We start from the raw sequence: 20,620 nt of genomic DNA on the forward strand, positions 1-20,620 counted from the left end.
CAAGAAACGATTCTGTCTTTTCCCATCCTGATTCCCCACCATGGTATGCAGCAGAACCATGGTCTCACAGAGGCAAGGCCAAAGCACTGGGGGAAATTCAAGGAAATGGATCACAATGTCTAGAACTGAAGCTGGAAAGGCCAGGATGGAGAGCAGTGCTCTGAGGCACAGCCCTGACAGATAAGGTGAAAATACGGTCTACAGTGAGTAAGACGAGAGATAGCAGGGAACGCTTAGTGGAACAGAAATTGTTTCAACCATGTTCAACTTGAAATGAAGGCAAAAGATCCATAGAAGGGTGTCAGAAACAAGCTAAGGGTCCAGTCTGTCCAGGAGGAATTGGCTCCACAGCAGAGATGAATTCTCAACATAGAAGTGATTCTTCAGTGTGTGTTAGTGCTATCTAAAAACGAGGTGCAAAACAGGGAAAACAAGGAAGAACTACAGATTTGTAAAGAAAGGAGCTGATGAGACAGGGATGATGAGGATGAAGCATCAGTTCTGAGCTCTGCCTGGAAAGAGATGAGCACAGGCTTCATGGCTGACAGTTTCTGTGCTGTGCCATGTGTCAAAGAAAGACTGAAAAGGAAGATTTAGGCTGGAACTGGAGGAGAGTGACCAGAGGGAATTAACACAGAAAGAGCTTAAGAGATGAAAGGGAGATGAGACAAGATTTGGAGAAGCAACTGCAGCTAATTAATCTATTTGCATATATATGGTGAAGGTTTGGGTTTTTTTCTTTTTTAGGTTAGAGGAGGCTGAAACTTGCAATGCAAGAAGAAAGAGCCAAAGTCAATAGAAGACTAGTAAGTGTGGGGATAAGAAAGGGCATGCAGGAAATCTGATATAAAGGCATCAGAAGGCAACAGAAGAAATTTTTTTTTGCATCCATAAGGGATAATGGGGGGTGTGAAAGAGCAGATGGAGATCTGCTTGTTTCCAGATTCAGAAGAAACTGGAGATATTCTATGCAAAGAAAAAAATGGTAAGGTATCTAAGTCAGCAATCAAAGATACTGGAAACTGTGATTAGGACATTTGATAAACAGAGAAAGACAATGGTTAGCAAGAAAGATCACAGAACAGGAAGAGGAGAGACAGCAAAAGAGGTCTTTCTGCTTCAGGAACTTTAGGGAGACAAAATCATCTACTTCATTAGGTGGTCAGAAACTACAGCACCCGGAGTACGCGGTTACAAATGACTCACATCATTAGGGTACTACATCCCACCTTTGAACACTGCTCAGAACTCAGACAAAATAATGTATTTTACATTGCTAAATGTCCAGTTCAGCATGCTAAGGAGGTGTTTTGTTATGCTGCCCATTAAGGCATCCTAAGGCAGGGTTGCCTTCTGCCCCTTTTATCCTAATCTCTGTTGCTGAGCAGTTAGTCTGTGCTCCAAACACACCCATACAGATAGAGCTGCTGATGGGCTGAAAAGTCAATACTAAACAAAAGTAAAAATGGCCCCAAATTAACTGACCAAAAGAACAATGACAAAGTCGGTGGGCCTCTGCTTGCTTTAAGCACTTTGATGAACAGAAGGGTCACAAGAATTATCTCAGCCCACCATGACTTAACGGGATGTGTGGCAGTTAAACAGGTAAGTATGACCATCAGTACTTTGGGTTCTCTCCATCCATCAAGGAATATTATCAGACCTATTTCAAGATATCCACTGAACTCATAATTCATACAGCTCTTCGTGGTGGCAGGTACTGCTGAGCTGTGCTTTGTCACCACATGGGAAGAAGCTCTATGCAGACAGAAACCAGGGTTACGCAGCAGGCATGGCCCTGACCTGTGTCTCTTGCTCCAGCAGGAACCTACCTCCTCACCGCTATCTACATTTCCCCTGTTTGCTTAGGTCTTTTCTCTCTTTCGGAAGTAAAGATTCCAAGACTGCCACAAATAACAAATGGCCAAAGGCTGGGGAATCATGGAGTTCAGAGATTCTCACGTGCCAGCAGAAACTTGGCAGCTACACAGCAATACTGGATGTATTCTACATCTTGATTGTCACTTTTTTATTTCTCTAGCCTATACACACAGCAGTCTATCTACTTGTTTTGCTGAATAAAATATATTCTGTTTGATGGAGATATCAGTGTGGGTTAGGTTTAGAGCACACTGGCAATCAAAAGGCTATTAAACAAGAGGCTGTAAAATTGCTCAAGGTAATCACCCAAGAAAATCACCAAAATTTTTTTATTCCCCATAGCCAAAGCCACCTTCAAAACGTCAGCATGTGCTATAGCTAAATGTTATAATACAGTTTCTATTACAAAACAGCAGAAGTCCTATGTTCAACATGCACATGTGTCCTATTCCCTTGTTTTCTGTTATATGATGTCAGGCTAATGAAAAAAAAATGGAAAGTAAAAAAAATTTATAAAAATGAATTAGTAAAGATTTTTTTTTATTATTCCCTAGGAAGGAAGTGTATTTTTTTTTCTCCTCTTCTAATCACTCACAGTACATTTATGGATTATATTCATAACAAGACCTGACATTGCTTCTTGTTATATGAGCATATATACTACTAGTCAATGTGAAATCACCTGAGGCTCCATAAAAAAAGTGTAAGCAATCAAGGTATCTGCAAGGTAACTATAAGGTAAAAGGTACTCACCAGTATCTTTCAACAGAAGCTGAATGTTTACAGTGTGTTCTGCACATTGTGTTTTTTGGTTTTGTTGTTTGTTTGTTTTAAAGAACCACAGACTATATAAGGATGTGCTTGACTTTACATCTACCTTTTTAAACCTCTTGAAAATATGTTTGTTCTTACTACCACTCCACATTTTTCACACCTTCAGTTCTTTTAACTTTGTTCCTTCAAAGACATTCAGTGCAGCATCTTCCGATGCAATTTGTACAAAATGTTGCTTGCAGGACAGCAGGTGTCAAAACAGTTCAACCACCTACTCCAGAACTGCTCCATTATTTCTGTAATTTATAAAGTAAAAAAATATGCCCAGCAGCTCTATGGGTATCTTATGAAGAATATCATATGCCAGCTGTAAATGCTCCTGTGAACAGCATGAATTGTGCTGGTTTGGCAGCAGTGCTTCAATCTCATAGCAAGAAGTACAAGGCTCCTGGGAAATCAATAGTTACTTTTGCTTGTGTTTCTCCCCTCTTGAGTTTTTCAAAAATTTTCTCGTGCCAGTATGAACACAGCCACAGTCACAGGGGCAAGTTTCAGCAAAATCAGATTTCTAGACACACAGGTCCCAAAGTGTAGAACAACTGCATGAACAGGATCAATGAGGACATTCTACGTAATACAGAGTTATACTCCCCCTGAAATACAGCTACACAGTAAAGAACACAAGCAGAGTTAATTTATATGAAGGAAGGTTTATATGAAGAAATATACTGCAAGCAAAACTTCCCTTTGGACTAGAATTACCTTCTCCTTTTCCATTTCTGCCAAGATTGGAAGAGAGATGAAGGGATAACATAATGCCACACTTTGTAAATCTACTTAATATCCAAAGAAGTAAGTTAGGCTAGTATTCTTCCTATGTAAAGTACTTTCATTTAACATGATCACACAGAAAGTAAAATGAAAGAATTTGGGGGAAAAAAAAGAATACTTAAAATCATTTTTTCATGGTTGGCATAAATCTGTTCAACTGCTCCTTCTGAGAATCTGGCAGGTGATTTGCTTTAAGAATCTAGTGAAAACTTAGTATTATATATTACTCTATAACATGCATATATATACACACGTGTACAGGCAATCACACAGAGGCAGGCCTCAATTCTCCAAGACAACATATGGCACAAAGCTTGCTTATTACAGAGCAGCAAAAGCATTGTCTTCTGAGGCACACCTCCCATACCAGTAGAAGCCATCTGATGGCGAAAGAACAAATTCCAGCTATGTATGCCTTCACCTCCAAATTAGTCAAGTCTTTTTGACAGATTATTAGAGACTAAATAACACTTTTCCTAAAGAAAAACATATGAGAGCTGGGACCAGAGCTGGTCTAAGCTCCATCTGATATCCAGTAAGAAAGTGTGTCAAAAGCAAGAGAAATAGAATTTGTCTTTACATGAACTTAAGCGATGTTGGAGCAGACATTGCAACATTTGTAGGTGTGTGACAGTGATTACCAGGGATTAGAGGAAAGGGTAAGAAATAAAACCAGGAAGGAAGGCTAATAAAGTGTCATTTAATTACACTGCTCAAAGCAAAAACTCCATATTACAACAAAAATTGCATGAAAGCAATCATTTTGCTGAATTATTGTTTATTGAGAGCAAACCCCTGGGATTTATTTTGCCTAATTTTCAGATATGCTGAACTCCTTTTGAGAGAGAGAGGGAAAATTCATGGAATGCAGCACTTCTAAAAATTGAATTTCTTGTTGCTATCTACCAAAAAGTAATACAGAAAGACACTCTAGAATAAGACTGCTAGAAACTGCCAACACGCACAATACAAGAGGTGGCAAAACAATGCTAATGCAGTAATAGCCAATATATACCAGAAGAATAGCTGAAATACTTTGATCAGCTGCAGGGTCTAAACTAAACTCTTGAAATTAACCACAGATGATTCACAGACACTGGAGAGCAGAGGAAGACTAGAAACAAGTGGTATTTAATGAGGCAGGTAATGGCCAGACAAAGAACTACCAACAAACACAAGACATGTAACAGCCAGACAAAGAACTACTGCCAGTTGCTTTTCTACAGTGCCAGGCAGAAGTGAGTCTTCCTTTTAAGCAATTGAGCGTGTGGACTATTCACATGTATCATGCATGCACACTACAGAGTACTGTACACGCTGTGAAATGATGGCAGCCTTCTGGTGAGAAGTGCTCAGCACTTTATAGATCAAACCTAAGGAATGAAAAAAAAATATATATGGCAAGAGCTGACCATGAACAAATGAATGAACATGCTGTAATGAGAGGAAAAAAAAATATCCCACAAGTAAGGGAAAGGCTTAGCCATGCAACTTGGTCAACTTAGTTGGTGCAAGTGGGAAGAACAAGAGGGTAGGACACAGTGCGTTAGAAAGTGCGCAGGCTGAGCCCCAGCTCTTACCACCACATTAGACTGGAGCAAGCAACTAGCAGGAGGAAAGATGTTCTTAGAAGCAGAGTCATAACTGCTGCATGTGTTTGGACTTAATGTTCTCAGAGCTGCTTTAAAGAGGTTTCACACTCTGACAAGCTTTTTGTGCATGAGCGCATATGAGAGAGTGAGTCAGTACTAGTTAGCAATTAAGTCCACACTCTGACCTATGTATTCAAAAATACACCATCAGACCTTCTGAAGCTGGCTAACTGGGGGATGGGATAGAGTGTTCTTGCCTTCAGTCTTTGGTTCAAATTTAAATTGAGTTCAGGCTTTATTTCAAAAAAAGTCACCTGATAGATTCATGACATTTTACATGGAGCACAGTGGTGACAGCATTCAATCCCCCTTAACACAGACTAGTCTCCCATCAAATCAGCCCAACAAGCGTCACCTTTCACCAACTGTGCTGAAAACAAATAGAAGGATGAACAGTCTTTTTCCAGAATATCGCAATGCTGAAGGGCATATATCCATCTATAGGAGAAAGAAAACCTAAATTACACATAAACCATCTGAATAAACCATCAAACATAGAGCACTTGATCTGACTCCACTATAATGCTGAACGGCCATACCCAAAAAGGTAAAGCAGCAGTGGGAAGTTAGATGCATCATCCTGCTTCCAAGAATCATCTTGATTTCTTTTAATAAGCTCCTACTATAGATCATCTCACTGCCAGAATCTTACATTAAGCAATAATACATTCACTGTGCACATAAAAAGTTCACATGAATTTTGTCTCCACCTTTTTGCAAAGTCTTCTAAGGACAACAGTACCATCAGACATCATAAAGGCAAACTTTGGCTAGCATCCACCTGTGAAGACTAACCTGCAGGCTCAGAAAAAAGCCCCTCTCTCCATTATTGACAACAGCTTTGATACTCACATTCCCTAGTGCACATTACTAGCATAGGAGTCCATAAAAAAGCAGAAAGGAAAAATGTCAGCACATTCATACTAGCGGAACATTACTTATTCTATGGGATCATACATTTAAGACTTATCAAAAGTTTCATAAAACTACTCATCCATTAGCTCGCAAAAATAGAAGACATTGTAATCTTAAAGAAGATCCATAAACCACCATACATTTTAAGACAGCCTTTTATCCAGAGAATTAAGTTATCTACTGTCTCTTAGATGTGTACAAAGTTAAGCACTTAATTTTAAAATTCAAACTCCTGAAAAGACATCCTCATATTTCATTTGAGATAGGCTTCTTTAGTTTAGCTTAATTCTCCTTTTATTTGCTTTAAGCTAAAATAAGCTTGCTTCAACTGAAATAACAGAAAATATACCAAGATATTAAGCAATTTTTTATTAAATTGTTTTACGCTCGTACTCTGATTTTAACCTCTGCAAATCCCCACAGTGACAATGTTATCAATTGCCTTCATAGGACACCAAAGCTTTTTATATTTATAGCCACACTCATTTCAGTCAGGCTGCAGTGTACAGACATCACAAACCTACAGCGACATAAAACATCTAACAGGTAATTTTGCCATACATCTTGGTAGCATCAGAAATACAGCTCAGAACTTCCTGCTTCAAAGTGCCATTTGGACTGAAGGGATCTCCACGTGCAGTTCAGAGCAGGAGGGCTGTTACATGCCACAGGGGGCAATGCGCCACAGCCTGCCTCATGCCATGCTGCCTTTTCAGACAAGGGGTCTAGACATCATCTACTCGTCAGGAACATTCCTATTGGAGACTATGTTCTCTTCTTCATCATTGCTTTTCCCTCCATCAGATCAACTACAACTTTGGTTTTGGAACTGACCCCAGGACTATGGATCCAAGAGCTGGGATACCCATGCCTGTCCATTTTAAGGGCTCCGCGTGGTACCGCCTGCGATATGCCAAGCTGCATGTTGCAGTGGGACATTATGACCTTTCCCATGAGAAAACACCAATCAGGTGCTGCACCCACCTTCACAATCAGACTCCGGTGCTCCTCAGACTGACTGAAGTTCGTGCCCATTTCAAAGACACTCATCGTTCCCTCCTCACACAGGCTCATCCAGGTGTGATATTCTTCACGCTCTGGCAGTCTATCCCAGAATGTCTTGAAGACCTCCCAGACTGTTTCCTGACACACTGAAGGCACAAGAAAGGTCTGGGGTTAGTACAACAGGAGTGCTTCCACAGCACGGGTGGCCAGGATAGTACTGTCCAAATGTTGTATGCTTTTCAGCATATATATTTCATATATAGAATGCAGTAACTAGACACCTACATGTAAACGTATAAGGCGTTGAAGGGACTCACAATGAAGGGTGAATCTTCTGCACTCATGCTACTTCCCTCCCAGATTTTTTTAACTGAAGTAATTAATTCCTTAATTAAAGAAAAAAAGAACAGAGCAAGAGAGCGCACGCTTGTCTCCTAACAACCATCAAGAACAACAGTATTTTCACTGAGTGAAACTGCCCTTGATCAATGGGTCAAATTTTTCTAAAAATGTAGAAAACCAAAATAGTATGGCAAATGTTCTCACAGAAAACAGAGCTGGAGCTTAATTTGTAAGAATGACAGTGGCACTGATCAAAGTTTGAGATGCTCAATCAGTAACAATTCCTTTGGAGTCACCTTTACATGGAATTTTAAATAAGTTTCAGAAATTATAATTGCTTTAATAATTTGAAAAACAAGGCAGGATTATGACACAACAACATAATATGCTAAGAAATAAGTCAATCTCTAACCCTCCTGTACGTATGCACTGAGAAAGAACTGGACAACTCTGAACAGTCTGCAAATTAAGGGTTAAATTGTCTTGTACTACTCCAGCTACTTTAACCTCCCAATCTTCCATGTGCTCTTTGCCAATCAGAGCAGTTGGTCACATAATGCTCAAGCAAGAACCGCTCTGTGACCCAGGATAACTGGAAGAGAGGAAGATTTATAGGATTTTCCTTGTGTCCTGGAAGAGAACAACATTAAAAGGAGAACAGCTCTAAAAATCACTCGCAGCAGATGCCAGCCTGGAGTAGTAGCAGTCAAACCTGCTTTTTGGCCTTAATCAGATTTCACTACTTATATATACACACAGCTCAGCAGAGGAATGCTTTGTATTCAGGGAAAGTCCTGACATCATAAGCAAGACCCTATAGGAGACTGACCATGAATCTATCTTTGGAAAGTAATTTTCTTCACTCAGCTTAAAAATAAGCTCCAGGCTGCCAAAACCAGTACCTCACTGCTATTTCTTCTTGATACTTTGTATTCTGAATTCCAATACTGATTAAATGTACTTGCCTAAAACTTAATACATAGATCACATATGGAAACATACTTTCATTCAACCAAGAGATGGACATTTTTCTTAAATGCAAAGGCTTTATAAATAACAACCCTGAGGAACTGTTTCACGTGCAGTAGCACCCTTAAAGCTTAGCTGATTCTGGCACGCTGGATGGCACCATGCAGAAAAAGCTCTTTTCTCCACCCCAAATTTCAGTTTATCAGAGCAGTTGAGAGCATCTCTCCATTGTGGAACTCTAGAGATACACAGATATCTCTCATTTCCATGCCACACTCCTGACAGCTTTCCGACATGGAGATCAGCCTTGTAGCTCATTTGATATGTAAGACTAGAGGAGAATACAGTCCTCAAACTCTGCATTATTAACTGTCAGTTGTATATTACTGCTCTAGCACCCCTCCAGCTTCCAGGTAGTTAACTTTATCTGTAAGACACAGTAATTAGGTAAGGAGTATTGGACATGCTTCCAATCAGTTTTGGTTATGCATCTTTATTAATCAGAAATAAATAGCCAAATTTACAAGCATTCATGCATCCTCTCACATTCCCCCTCAAGTTATGCTTGCTTCCTCAGCAGCTGACAAAGCAAACTCTTTGAGGCAGGGACCACATTTCCATATGACCTCTGCACAGACCTCAGGCAATGAAGCCGTAATCCTGCTCTGGGATTTCTGGATCCTGCTGGAGTACTAATAAGCCTCCTGAAGCAGAATGACATCTGTAGTATCCTCTCTACCATCCCACTCATAAGAGCTGGGCATCCAGGAAAAGACCAAAGTCTAGTTTCGAATCCAGAAGCCTACACTAAGGAATACCACTCGCTCTCATTTCTGTATTCTGACTAATGGACCTTTCACTCCAGGTGCAACATTGTACAGCAACATTCCTGCAATAAGATTATTCCCTGTGCCTGGGATAAGTCTTCAGCAGACTATCAGTAAGAGTCGAAGCTATGGCAATAGCTGGCAAATACATTGCAGTGGCATTATCTAATCCTACAGTTTTCATATGGCAACAAGCAAAGGACTGGCTTTCCAGTTGCAAGTAGTAATTGGCAGTAATAATTGAAGGCAGTTTTCCTTAATGCTCTTAAATAAGTTTAATGTCTTTTTTAAAATAAATGTGATGAGACAGTGTCTTGCCTGAATACAAGCTGCTGCTGTACGAACAGTTGTCCCAATCAGCTCCCAGTAGATTAAGGATTTGTTGTGTGTCCTTTCATTTGGAATTAGACACCCCACTGAATTCCAGTCACAAAGGCTTTGTGCCATCTGTGGGCTCCAAGCCCATTAATCAGACCTAAGCTGTCAGAACAGGGTCATATTTTCTGTGGAAGGAGGAAAGGGGACACGGATAAGGAGTCACACTCTGTCCTCTCTAGCCCATATCCTATCTAGCCGTTTCGACTGCGGTGAGCAGTAACAAGTTGGTGCAATTGCTTCTGTATTCAGAAGGAAAAGGCTGGCCCATTTCTTCCTCCCAAGTAGTCCGAGAGTTTGTTAGTTCTGACACACAGGAAGGGATTAAAAACTCCAGGCAAACATCTACCACGACTGCCATTTAAACACTTCTGCTAGCCTTGCCCAGGAAACTGCATCCTCAGCCATGGTGAGCTTCTTGCCAAGCACAGTCACCCCGCAACCTTGTTGACATGCAGTCCATCTTGTCATTGTCCTGTTTATCCCAACTGAACAGTTTGTAAAGCAGGGGATTGCTTTGCGGGATAATAAATCGAGGCTGTAAGGGCTCAGCCCAAGAACCATCCCCAGGCATGCTTACCTATATGGTGCTCAGGAGCAAATTTGTAGCCTGGCTAAGAAAAGGAACAATTTTGTTTCAGTCTTTCTTTCTCCATATACCTTTTCAATGTTTTATAGTTCGATGAGAGCTGCCACTCCAAGGACAGAAAAAGAACAGCACAGTTTCTTCAGTGTTGTTCACATCACACTCATGTAAAGAAAAAGACAAGCATGATTCGATCTCCCATCTCTCCTTCAAGTATGTCAAAGAGGGAGCCACTTCTTATCATGGCTTCATTGACGTGGCCACCCAGGGAACTGAAGAGACACCATCCTCACAGTGCATTCAAGTTCCCTAATAAATGTGATTAACCTTCTTTTAACTTGAAGGTGGAGCCCACCCTTGTGGCACGTTTTCGACTATCTGCTGGCGAGGGAGGTTTTTCAAAGTTTCTTATCAACAAATTCTTGAGAACTCCCATATAAGAAAAACATGTTTTTCATAAACTAGATTATAAGCATTTGCTGTAGTTTAACCCCAGCCGGCAACTAAGCATCATGCAGCTGCTCACTCACTCCCCCCACCCCCACCTTGGATCAGGGAGAGAATGAGGGGAAAAAAAAGGTAAAACTCGTGGGTTGAGATAAGAACAGTTTAGTAGAACAGAAAGGAAGAAACTAATAATGATAACAACAATAATAAAATTACAATAATAATAAAAGGATTGGAATATACAAAACAAGTGATGCACAATGCAATTCCTCACCACGCGCTGACTGGTGACCAGTTAGTCAGACCAGTTAGTTCCTGAGCCCAACCCCCACCCATATACTGGGCGTGACATCCCATGATATGGAATACCCCCTTGGCCAGTTTGGGTCATCTGCCCTGGCTGTGTCCCCTCCCAACTTCTTGTGCCCCTCCAGCCTTCTTGCTGGCTGGGCATGAGAAGCTGAAAAAGCCTTGACTTAGTCTAAACATTGTTTAGCAATAACTGAAAACATCAGCGTGTTATCAACATTCTTCTCATACTGAACCCAAAACATAGCACTCTACCAGCTACTAGGAAGAAAATTAACTCTATCCCAGCTGAAACTAGGACAGCATTCTGAGACTCTGTAGACAGAAGCTGGAGACATAAAAATGTAAACAAAGTTAAACAGGACTTGACTGGAAGCTTCAGTAAATAATTATATTTTATTGTATAAAAATAATTCACTATCTTTCCTTTCTGACCTTCCAGCAACTTGCCAGTATCTGTGCCACATACACTATCTATGTATGCTAACAACATATGAAGCAACTTTTGACTAGTATTTAAAACAGCAACTCCTTGAAACCAAAATAAAAATTAAAAGAAAACACATCATGAGGAGAGGAAACCTAACAAGTTTACCAGTAAACTTTTTGATTAGCAATGTAACTTTGAATTTTAAATATCAAATGTTTAAAATACATAGGGAATGGGAAAAAATTGCAGCATCAGAGCTTACAACAAATTGACAGAAGCCCAACAGTTCAGTTATGACTGAAGCTGCTTGCTTAATACAATACGCTGTGTTAACAAACTCCAACTATTAAGTAAAATAAATCTGCTGTACAGGCTTTGTGTTATGATCTTTCCAGGAATTAGGTTTCTAAGACTAGCTGCAAAACCCTTAAAAACCAACCAAGCAAGCAGCCAGCCCTGCCAGTATCAGGAGGGAACTGCTGAGCAGACCCAGCAGTGCTGCCACATGCCACCTGAATAGCAGATCAGCCCTCAGGGCATGTGAGCAGAGCCTGTCTTTATGGCTACATCTCATGCCAAACTTTCACTAGCCTGCTACAGGGGTAGCCACAGGCACAGATACAGGGGACAGCGTTAGCGATACCAGGCCCTGGAGGAGACAAGATTTGTGTTGAGGCCTCTTATCCTTGGCAAACAATACTGATTAAAAGCAGCATAAAATCGAGATCAACCTTTGAAGGCAGCAAGCTAAGAGCCCTGAAGGTACCCATGGGTGGGAAGGTAAGCTCCTCTAGAAAATTACTTCCTTCATCCCATGGCTGCAGTAATAAGTAATTTGTATTTTAGTGTTAACTGATCTCTCAGCTATTTTGCCATTTTCCTCTGAAGAATTCAAATGTTAAAAAAATGAAGGCTTATGAGATAAAGAAAGGCTCCCTGCCACAGAGATGCAATCATTCCAGCTATCTACAGGAAAGAAAACAGCTATGCAGAAGACATGTAACTGACTGACACAATCAATCAGAATTCAAACCAAAAATGCAAACCAGATGGCTCGTTCTGCAATCTTTCTCCAAAATACATTTTGCATGTACATACTACATTTTGCATGTACTCCATCCTGAAATGCCTCAGAAATTAGAAGTCACTGAACTCATCACCGAGATAAATCAACTTCAAGGTGAAAGAGGAAGTAGGTAGGAATAACTGAAAGATCAGCATGTTTGGCCCATGCCCTTGTGCAAACTTCCACTTGAGCAAAGTGTCATAGGCACTTAAAGTAGGCAAGGTCTTGACTTTTAAAGGCTGTAACAGGTTTCAAAGGCTGCCTCAGAAAGCTGGACATGTAGTAAGACCATATGAATCCCAGCATATCTACTCCGGAAGCCGAAAAGCCCAGCCCTCAGGAGCTTATCTGCTTCAAATGCAGTGTTTACGCTCAAGTAATACTTAAAAATAATAGAGAATATCCTGAAAAGCTTAAGATAAATTGTGTTTCAGCCAAAAAAATTCCACATAGGCAGGCACAAGGTCTTTTCAGTCCTATAAACCTTTGAGAAGGGGTGAAAAAAAAAAGTTTATTTGAAACTTCCTTTCCTAAAGACTTCATCGCTGTTTTCAAAACCTCCAGCTAAGATCTGTGATGAGATGATCTCTCTCGCTCTCTGAAATTCTCCTGTATGGCTACCTTTCATGGACCTGAGTAGGATACAGCATCTCTGTGGCTCCAGCTTTACCATTCAGGATGCATTTATCTCTCAAATGAGAGACAATTAACCTATTACACTCAGTCTGTGCTCAGGGATTTCTGAGGTTAACAGAAGGGGCACCACATGACAGCACTGGGCACCTAGCAGGGGGTAGAGTGGCTTTCTGGCCATTTGTGTAAGTGGGCAGTGCTGGAGTTTAATCCCAGTTAAATCCCATTAGTGCTTCTTAAGAGTTGAATCGTGTACAGTGGCTAGGAGCACTGAATCAGGCTGAATATTCTATTTTGAGGCAAAATGAGGCCAACTTCTCCTCTCTAACAATTTCTGTACAACTGAATGGCTTAACTGCAGTGGGTTTTGATAAGGACTACAGTGACAGGGAGACTGACAGATACCTAAGAGATCTCTCCTGCGAAGACTTTGTTAGCACTTGCTAAACAAATTAATATACACACATGCAGAGAAACCACTTCATCTATTGCTGAAACGCTGCTGTGTGTGGCCTATAACATAGCAGCCCTTAAACAATATGTACAACAAACCAGGATTTTAAATTAAGATAGTTGAATGTGAATTAGCTAATCCACATGATAGATTTTTTCTTTGAACATTAATGTACTAAACTCTAGCACATAAACTATTCTCACCAGTAATATTTCAGGAACTACAAAGGAGTGTCTTTCATGGGAAAAGTCAAGCTTCTTAGAAGCATATACTGACATCTAAAAATAAATGTACAGGGAGACAGAACTAGACCTTCTACAAATAAACTTCAGAAATTTATTGGCCGAGTATGAGCTATGCATACTATGTGCCAGGGATGAGGGGGAAACAAGGAGAAAAGGCTCACTCAGCCAGACACTTTATTTATTGTATGCTTCTTTATAGCCAGGTACTTCTTACGACTTCTGACTGTTAGCTTTTATCATTATTCAGCAAGATTTGAACAATTTCTAATATTTAGGATTTCAGCATCAAATTGAAACTTCACTCTTAACTCTGTCCATGTGCAGAACATAACATCATTATTTCTAATGCTTCAGTAAATAGATTTTAAGTGACCAAGAAAGTGAAAAATGAGCAAGCTCAGTGCTATGCCCAAGATTACCAAATCTAGGGATTATAATCATGCATAGAACTTCATTCCTGAGAAATACCTTTTATTCTTTCCAGAGTTCCAAAATGCCCTTGTCTCTCATCAGCTGTGACACACTAGAATATGGTCTACTTCCTTCTTTGGTCAGTATCTTTAAACACTATGTTTAGAATTTCAGCATCATCTGAAGCTCTGGCTGACCAAAACGGTTCTAGTGGAAAGACTATCGGATTTACTCATGGGAAAAGAAGATGTACTCACTCAGAAGCATACACTGAATTGTTTAAGATACTGGATCACAGCAGCAAAAAATGCAAACAGAATTTAGGAAAGGTAGCCACTGGAGTAATTACATCTCAGAGGCGGCAAAGAGCAGCAGTATTAACTCTGAGCCATGGTGTCAAAATCCAGCAGCCAATTAACAGACATAGGATAGGGAAATGGTGCAAGCCATGCTACCTTGCAATCCTTATCTTGTTTCTGTTTTACTGGCTAATTCAACTTCCAAGTCTACTACAATCCTCAGCCATCTACCAGCAATTTACACTAAAGGAAACGGACAGATTCACTAAATTGTCTACATAAAGTGACTGGTCATAACAGACTTTGGTCTGAGTGGGTATGGTTATTTTTCTTATAATAATTTTTATTTAACAGGGGCTTGGGCTACCATCTCCCTGTCAGCAGTAAAGAACATCATTACTCATAATCAATATTACCATATACAGCACACTCACTATCTGAAATCACACTATTAGTTTTTCACAAAATATGTTTTGTGAAATCTCCAGCTGCCCGTTGGACACACTTTGTGTTCATAACAATGGTCCAGCTATGAACCACCACTAGATTTAAGTGACTTTTCCAGCAGCAACCATAACATTACTACCATTTAAAAGGACCTTTGTTAAAAACACTCCATAAGACCCAACCCACAGGCCTACAGTACCCAATCTGTAAGCATCTATGACTGATTTCCATCTCCATATTCTAAGAAATGAAATACAAAGCCAGCCAACAGCAGCAACTTCCATATACAGCTACAGGAGATGCAGAGACTATATCATACTGAGGAGTACAGAGACAATCATAATCCCAGCTTCATCTAAAAGAGACTGAAAATAATATCTTCTGCTAATACAAAACTCAGTTTGTTCTGCAATGTGATTGACTGTAGGAATAAATCAGCACTTTGGAAATCTGCCTTCTAGACTGCAGATGTAGAGAAACAAGTACAAAACCACCCCTATTCTTGGCTGGTACTTCTGATTACTACAGTAATAATAACAACCACCACTGAATAATCATACCATTACTTAGACTTTCATATGCTGAAGGGTGCTACTGTTTTAGAAAATACTGATTTTTCTCCAGATCCCTGTATTTTGCTGCCCTTAAAATTTTTTTTTATGATTTATTATGTATTTATCATATGTCTTTATCTTGTATCTTTCTAAGGCTAAAAAAAATCCAGATATTGCAGTCTGAAGAAAACAAAAAAGGTGTACACTGTTAAGCCTACAGCTATATGACATAAGTACTTGCTTAAAGCCTATGACAGAAATGTTCGTCAGTCACTCTCTGACATTAATAGAGGCTTTAGCAAGCTAGTGAAAGTAAATAAAGCTAGGAGCTACAGATAGATAATTATATTCTCACCTGTTTCCTTTTAAGGTAAATATAAATGAAACAAACAATCTTGATAATCAGCACATGCAAACCTTTTCTGTTTTTTTAGCAGGCTCTTACAACAAAACAGTAATCAACATTTCCTTCCATGGTAGTGGCACTTGTTGATAGTAAAGTAAAACTAAGTAAAGAATAGATTGTATTGAAACCATCCTTTCCAGAGAAAATATGGGATATTAAAGTCATTCCTTACTTCAACAGATACAGAATAAAAAGAAGATTCTAAAAATGCAGACTGAGATTGAAAAATCAACCAATTCTGTGTACCTTTGTATTTATTCCCTTGTGGGATCAGTTATTTTTCTAATCACTTACAGTGGCTGTTCTCTGAGTGCTAAACAGTGACCACACTCTTTCCTAGGACTATTTTGTTGACACTGCAGAGACAAGAAAGTCCATCTCACTATTTTATCACTGTGGTGATTCAGCTAGCTAGTAAAAACATGGTTTCAAGAAAAAAGTATTACATAATTCAGTAACACTCAAGGAACAGCTTTATTGTGAATCAAAGTAACAGCATCATCAACTCCCACTTACCTCTGGTGCATTTACTCAGGAAGTGATTAACTAGACATCACCAAATACTCATGGTGCAGTGCATTGCTGCTAACAGAATGAAGATGACAAGTTGCTTGAACCAGACTTGCTCGACTTGCTGCTAATTGAAGTCACCTCTGCTACTTGCAGAGATCTTTTTCAAAAGTTTTAAGTTAAAAGTGCTAAGGGTAGTCATAGCATCTCTGCTCAAGAAATCCTTGTGGATTGTGGAAGCTGTAAGTCCAGTAGGACAGCAGATGGACTAGGTGGATTTTTGGTTCAGCCTAGGATCTTTAAGTTCTAAATATGCTTTTACAACCTAATTTACAGATTTTCCTTCTTTATTATCACTCACACTTTTGCTTACGTGGTATTGCCCTTACGTGCCCCTACCACAGATTATTGAGGGGTGACTGCACACAGTATGCGTTCATTTTGAGCAAAACAAAGAGCAGTTGAGTGTTACTTGGTAGACATAAACAAGAAGCTTGCAAAGCATGTCAAACTGTCTACATGATCATCAATGTTGACATCCCTCATAAGCTGGGCACAATTCATATTTAAATGAGGCTCTGATGCCATATAATTCCACTTTATTTTCCAAATACATTCTTTATGTTTATTTTATGCAGACACTCAGCAACTCCTGGTTTTAATTGTTCTTCACTGCTCTAAGTGAGTGAATTGAGTTACCAGTGGGAGTTTCTTCTATAGGCAATCAAAAAAATCTCATTGAACATGAGTCTCTGAACACCCTTCCTTCTCCTTTAAGTGACAGCAGGTCTTTCCCATTTCACCAATTATGTATAAACATGTTAAGACACTATGAATTGTTTGAATGCTACAGAAACACACAAATACCAGAAGGTGCTGCATGACCTCAATGCCTCATTCCAATGTTGTCAGACAGAAGGCTTTAAAATACATCATATTGCTGTAATATTTCATCACATGAAAGAAGCTGTTACTGGGAATATTTCAGCTTTTCAGAGAAAGCTCAGTCACACCAATTTCTACATCTTGAAAGAAAAGCTTCATGTCTATTATACTACAGCCTGATACAGAGACTGGCTTTCTAGACGGACTATACTACGCTTTGCACAACCAGCCATAGTCAAAAGTCACATGGCTGAGACATCAATGTCTCAGACTTGACTCTTTTCTGAAAGATCCCTCAGTGAATTCTGCTAGCATCTGCAGAACACTAAATAAAAACAACAGTCTCTGTCATTTAGCTAGCCTGTACATAGCACTTATTTTTCTTAGCATTCAAGTTGTTCTGTAAGAAAGGATTAGTAATTATTAAACACTAACTGTGGTTTCAGGGACTGAGAGTTTTTATATGAAAACCAGAGTAACCAGAAGGTGTTTTTTTTTTAGCTCAGAGCAGCTCTTATAAGGAAGATTACCACAGAAAACTAAGTTTCTTGGGTAATAATGTATTTCATATGGCCTGGTATTTATTATGTTTAAAAGCTTCCTCTATTTTTTTTTTATAAATGTTCTTATGAACCCATGAGACATACAATCACTTACCTCTGAGCCTGAAATATTTCAGATGGTTGGCAATAGCCTGCTCAACAGATTCATCAGGGCAGATCTTAACTCCACTAGGAAACAGAATGGACCGCTTCCTTCGTAACAGCAAATTCTTGTTGACCTGTTCAGCCTCCACGATGCCATTAAGCTTTTTCAACTCAGGAGGCAGAGAAGGGTTTGCCAACTGCCAGCCACTGAGCTGAGGCATTGGTGAACCATCTTTAGCCTGTCCTCCTTCTGTAGCTGAATAACCTTCTGCTGTAAAATTAAAACCACACATAAATTTCTCAGATGAGATAGTGATGCAATTGTATCTATCTTAATGCCATTGCTGTGGTCTCTGAAGGACATAACCTGTCTGTATGCCCGTACTATTATAAACAACCTTAAGCTCTTTACAGCATCCCACCAAATGGTAACACAGCCTAAAGCTCTAACCCTTTGAATGGTAATGCTTTGTATTTAACTTCCCTTCTGTGATTTGGCTTGTTTAAGTCAATGCGACTATATTGGTGAATAAACATGTATTTAGAAGTTCTCAGGGCCAGAAATGAAATAAGTAATTAATTAAGAACTCCCCTTATTCCATACTTTCTTTCCACAAGAAACATTTCATAGAATCATAGAATCGTTTAGGTTGGAAAAGACCTTTAAGATCATCGAGTCCAACCGTCAAACCCACCACCACCATGCCCACTAAACCACGTCCTGAAGGGCCACGTCTACATGGTTTTTTAACACCTCCAGGGATGGTGACTCCACCACTTCCCTCGGCAGCCTGTTCCAATGCCTGACACAACCTTTTCAGTAAAGAAATTTTTTCTATCCCTTGCAAAAACAAAGCTGCTTGAATTGACAGCTAGCAAGTACACCTTTTACCACCATGAGATAGGTCCCTACCCGACTGGAGCAGGAAAAAAAAGAAAAAAATGGAAAAAAGGGCTCATCAGGTTTAGTCTTTTTTAAAATTCCCTCTTATGTTAGTTGTTCCACATCACTCGAGAGGAAACTTTACAGCTGAGGGGAGAATGTGTCTATTTGGTTTCAGTTTGACAGTCTAACTCTCTATCCTCCACAGTCAGCAGTCAACTGATGTGAAATTAGTTAATTCAACTTTCTTCTTTCACTTTTTCCCCAGAAAACATGCCTGAAGAAGAACCACAATGAATCATTTATTAGAGAACGAATAGTAACAAGTGTATGGCATTTTTCATCCCACAGACTATGAGCTTATTCTGCAACTTCAAAGTCAATAGCACCTTTGACTTTGATGACTGAAAGATGAAGAACGTGTTATTTTGATCGTATATTAATAGTCAGCTCTAGTGCAGAAGACCACCACCAGATGGTACATCAGAGTGAGAACATCAAAAAAGGTCACTAACGCAAAAAGCCCAATCGTTACCCAAACTGACACATCTTCATTGTCTATAAGCAGAAGACAGAACCTCACTTTTTAAGGTTGAATACAAAATTACTAAACAAAAAAGCACCAAGTAAAAAACTTATTAGTATTTAATGTGTCTCAAAGTTGGAAAAACCTACCTCCTGTAGCTACAATCTACACTCAAAAAAACACAGATGTACAGTAATACCTCCTGGAAATCACTCTAAGTATTCCATATTTACACTGATATCATGGCACAGATTTGACCAAACATTTCTCTGTATTAGTCCCCTTTGTTATACTTAAAGTAGAGAGGTACTTTTATTTCTACACGCTGCCATGGATAAACTTTGAAAACAAGAATATAAATAAGATTTCTGCATTACCTGCAACTATTTGAAGATTGCCTTTAATCATTCCCAAAACCGGAAGGCAAAGAAAGATTTTCCAAATGAAGCCAAACATAATCTTTTGTGTCAAAAAAACCAAGATGCAAGGGGAAAAAAAAGAAAAAAAAAGAAAAGAAAATCCCTTTTAGCAAAAGAGCTGTTGTCTTTAACGTATCCTTGAACCAACCAAGAGCATTACCCTTCTTGAAAGTATCTTGATGTCACATATAATTATCTTTAGAAAAAACAGGTAGAAAAAGTCAACCAAGACGTCCTGGGAATGTTCTTTTCAAAGACAGTATTCCGCTTTAGTGAAGAAACAAGAAAAGGTGATGGAAGTAAACTCCTTGGAGCTAGCAGATGGACTGAGACAATTTTTTAATTTTAATCTGGCCAGCTAAGCTCTTTACCAGAGCTTGTCATACCATTAACAGACAGTCCAAACAAGGACAGCACCTTTCACATTTAATTAACCACGTTTTTTCATCTGCCTTTCAATTTCTGCACTTTTTAAAAATCATGCTGACCACAAAAATGACAGAGGGAGCACGCTCGTCTCCAGCGGAAAGTCTCAGTGTACAAATTGTACAAATATACGTATCTAAAAATGCACTGACTCGCTTAAATGCCAACGCATATCTAGATAACATCGAAGCAACCTTTCTGTAGGACTGTTTCTTCTGGTGACAGAGCTAACACAGCCCTACTGCCTCAGTCTGTGCTAAAGGAGAAAATCTTGTGCTGTTACACCACTGTCCTTCGCACCCCAGAAGCAGTGCTTCCCCCAGAGATAAAGCCAGGGCAAGCTGTGATTCTTTCACCTCTCTTCAGGTATTATCTGACATGAGCAGTAGGAACAAATTAGTACAGATACCTGAAGAGATGATCAGCTAAGAACTGCAGAAAGGACAGAGTGCAGAAAAGCAGCAGC

At 39.5% G+C, this 20,620-nt stretch overlaps 1 protein-coding gene across 5 annotated transcripts in view; it reads right to left on the reverse strand.

Moving 5' to 3' along the window:
* The window catches only part of IMPG2 (interphotoreceptor matrix proteoglycan 2), a 63,373-nt gene that overhangs the window by 38,196 nt on the left and 4,557 nt on the right, over positions 1-20,620 (reverse strand). For 2 of the 5 annotated variants that reach the window (XM_030021077.2, XM_030021074.2), the window contains exons 1-3: positions 19,687-20,527; positions 17,911-18,171; positions 7,038-7,204 (exon numbers count right to left, since the gene is read on the reverse strand). In XM_030021077.2, the coding sequence (XP_029876937.1) occupies positions 7,038-7,204; positions 17,911-18,171; positions 19,687-19,765 (507 nt within the window). In that variant the 5' untranslated portion in view covers positions 19,766-20,527. Of the gene's footprint in view, positions 1-7,037; positions 7,205-17,910; positions 18,172-19,686; positions 20,531-20,620 lie in introns of those variants that run through there. The other 3 variants (XR_003924449.2, XM_030021075.2, XM_041124663.1) reach the window with 3 other exon arrangements.

The sequence above is a fragment of the Aquila chrysaetos genome, chromosome 7 (assembly GCF_900496995.4).
Source record: "Aquila chrysaetos chrysaetos chromosome 7, bAquChr1.4, whole genome shotgun sequence".
Lineage (NCBI taxonomy): Eukaryota > Metazoa > Chordata > Aves > Accipitriformes > Accipitridae > Aquila > Aquila chrysaetos.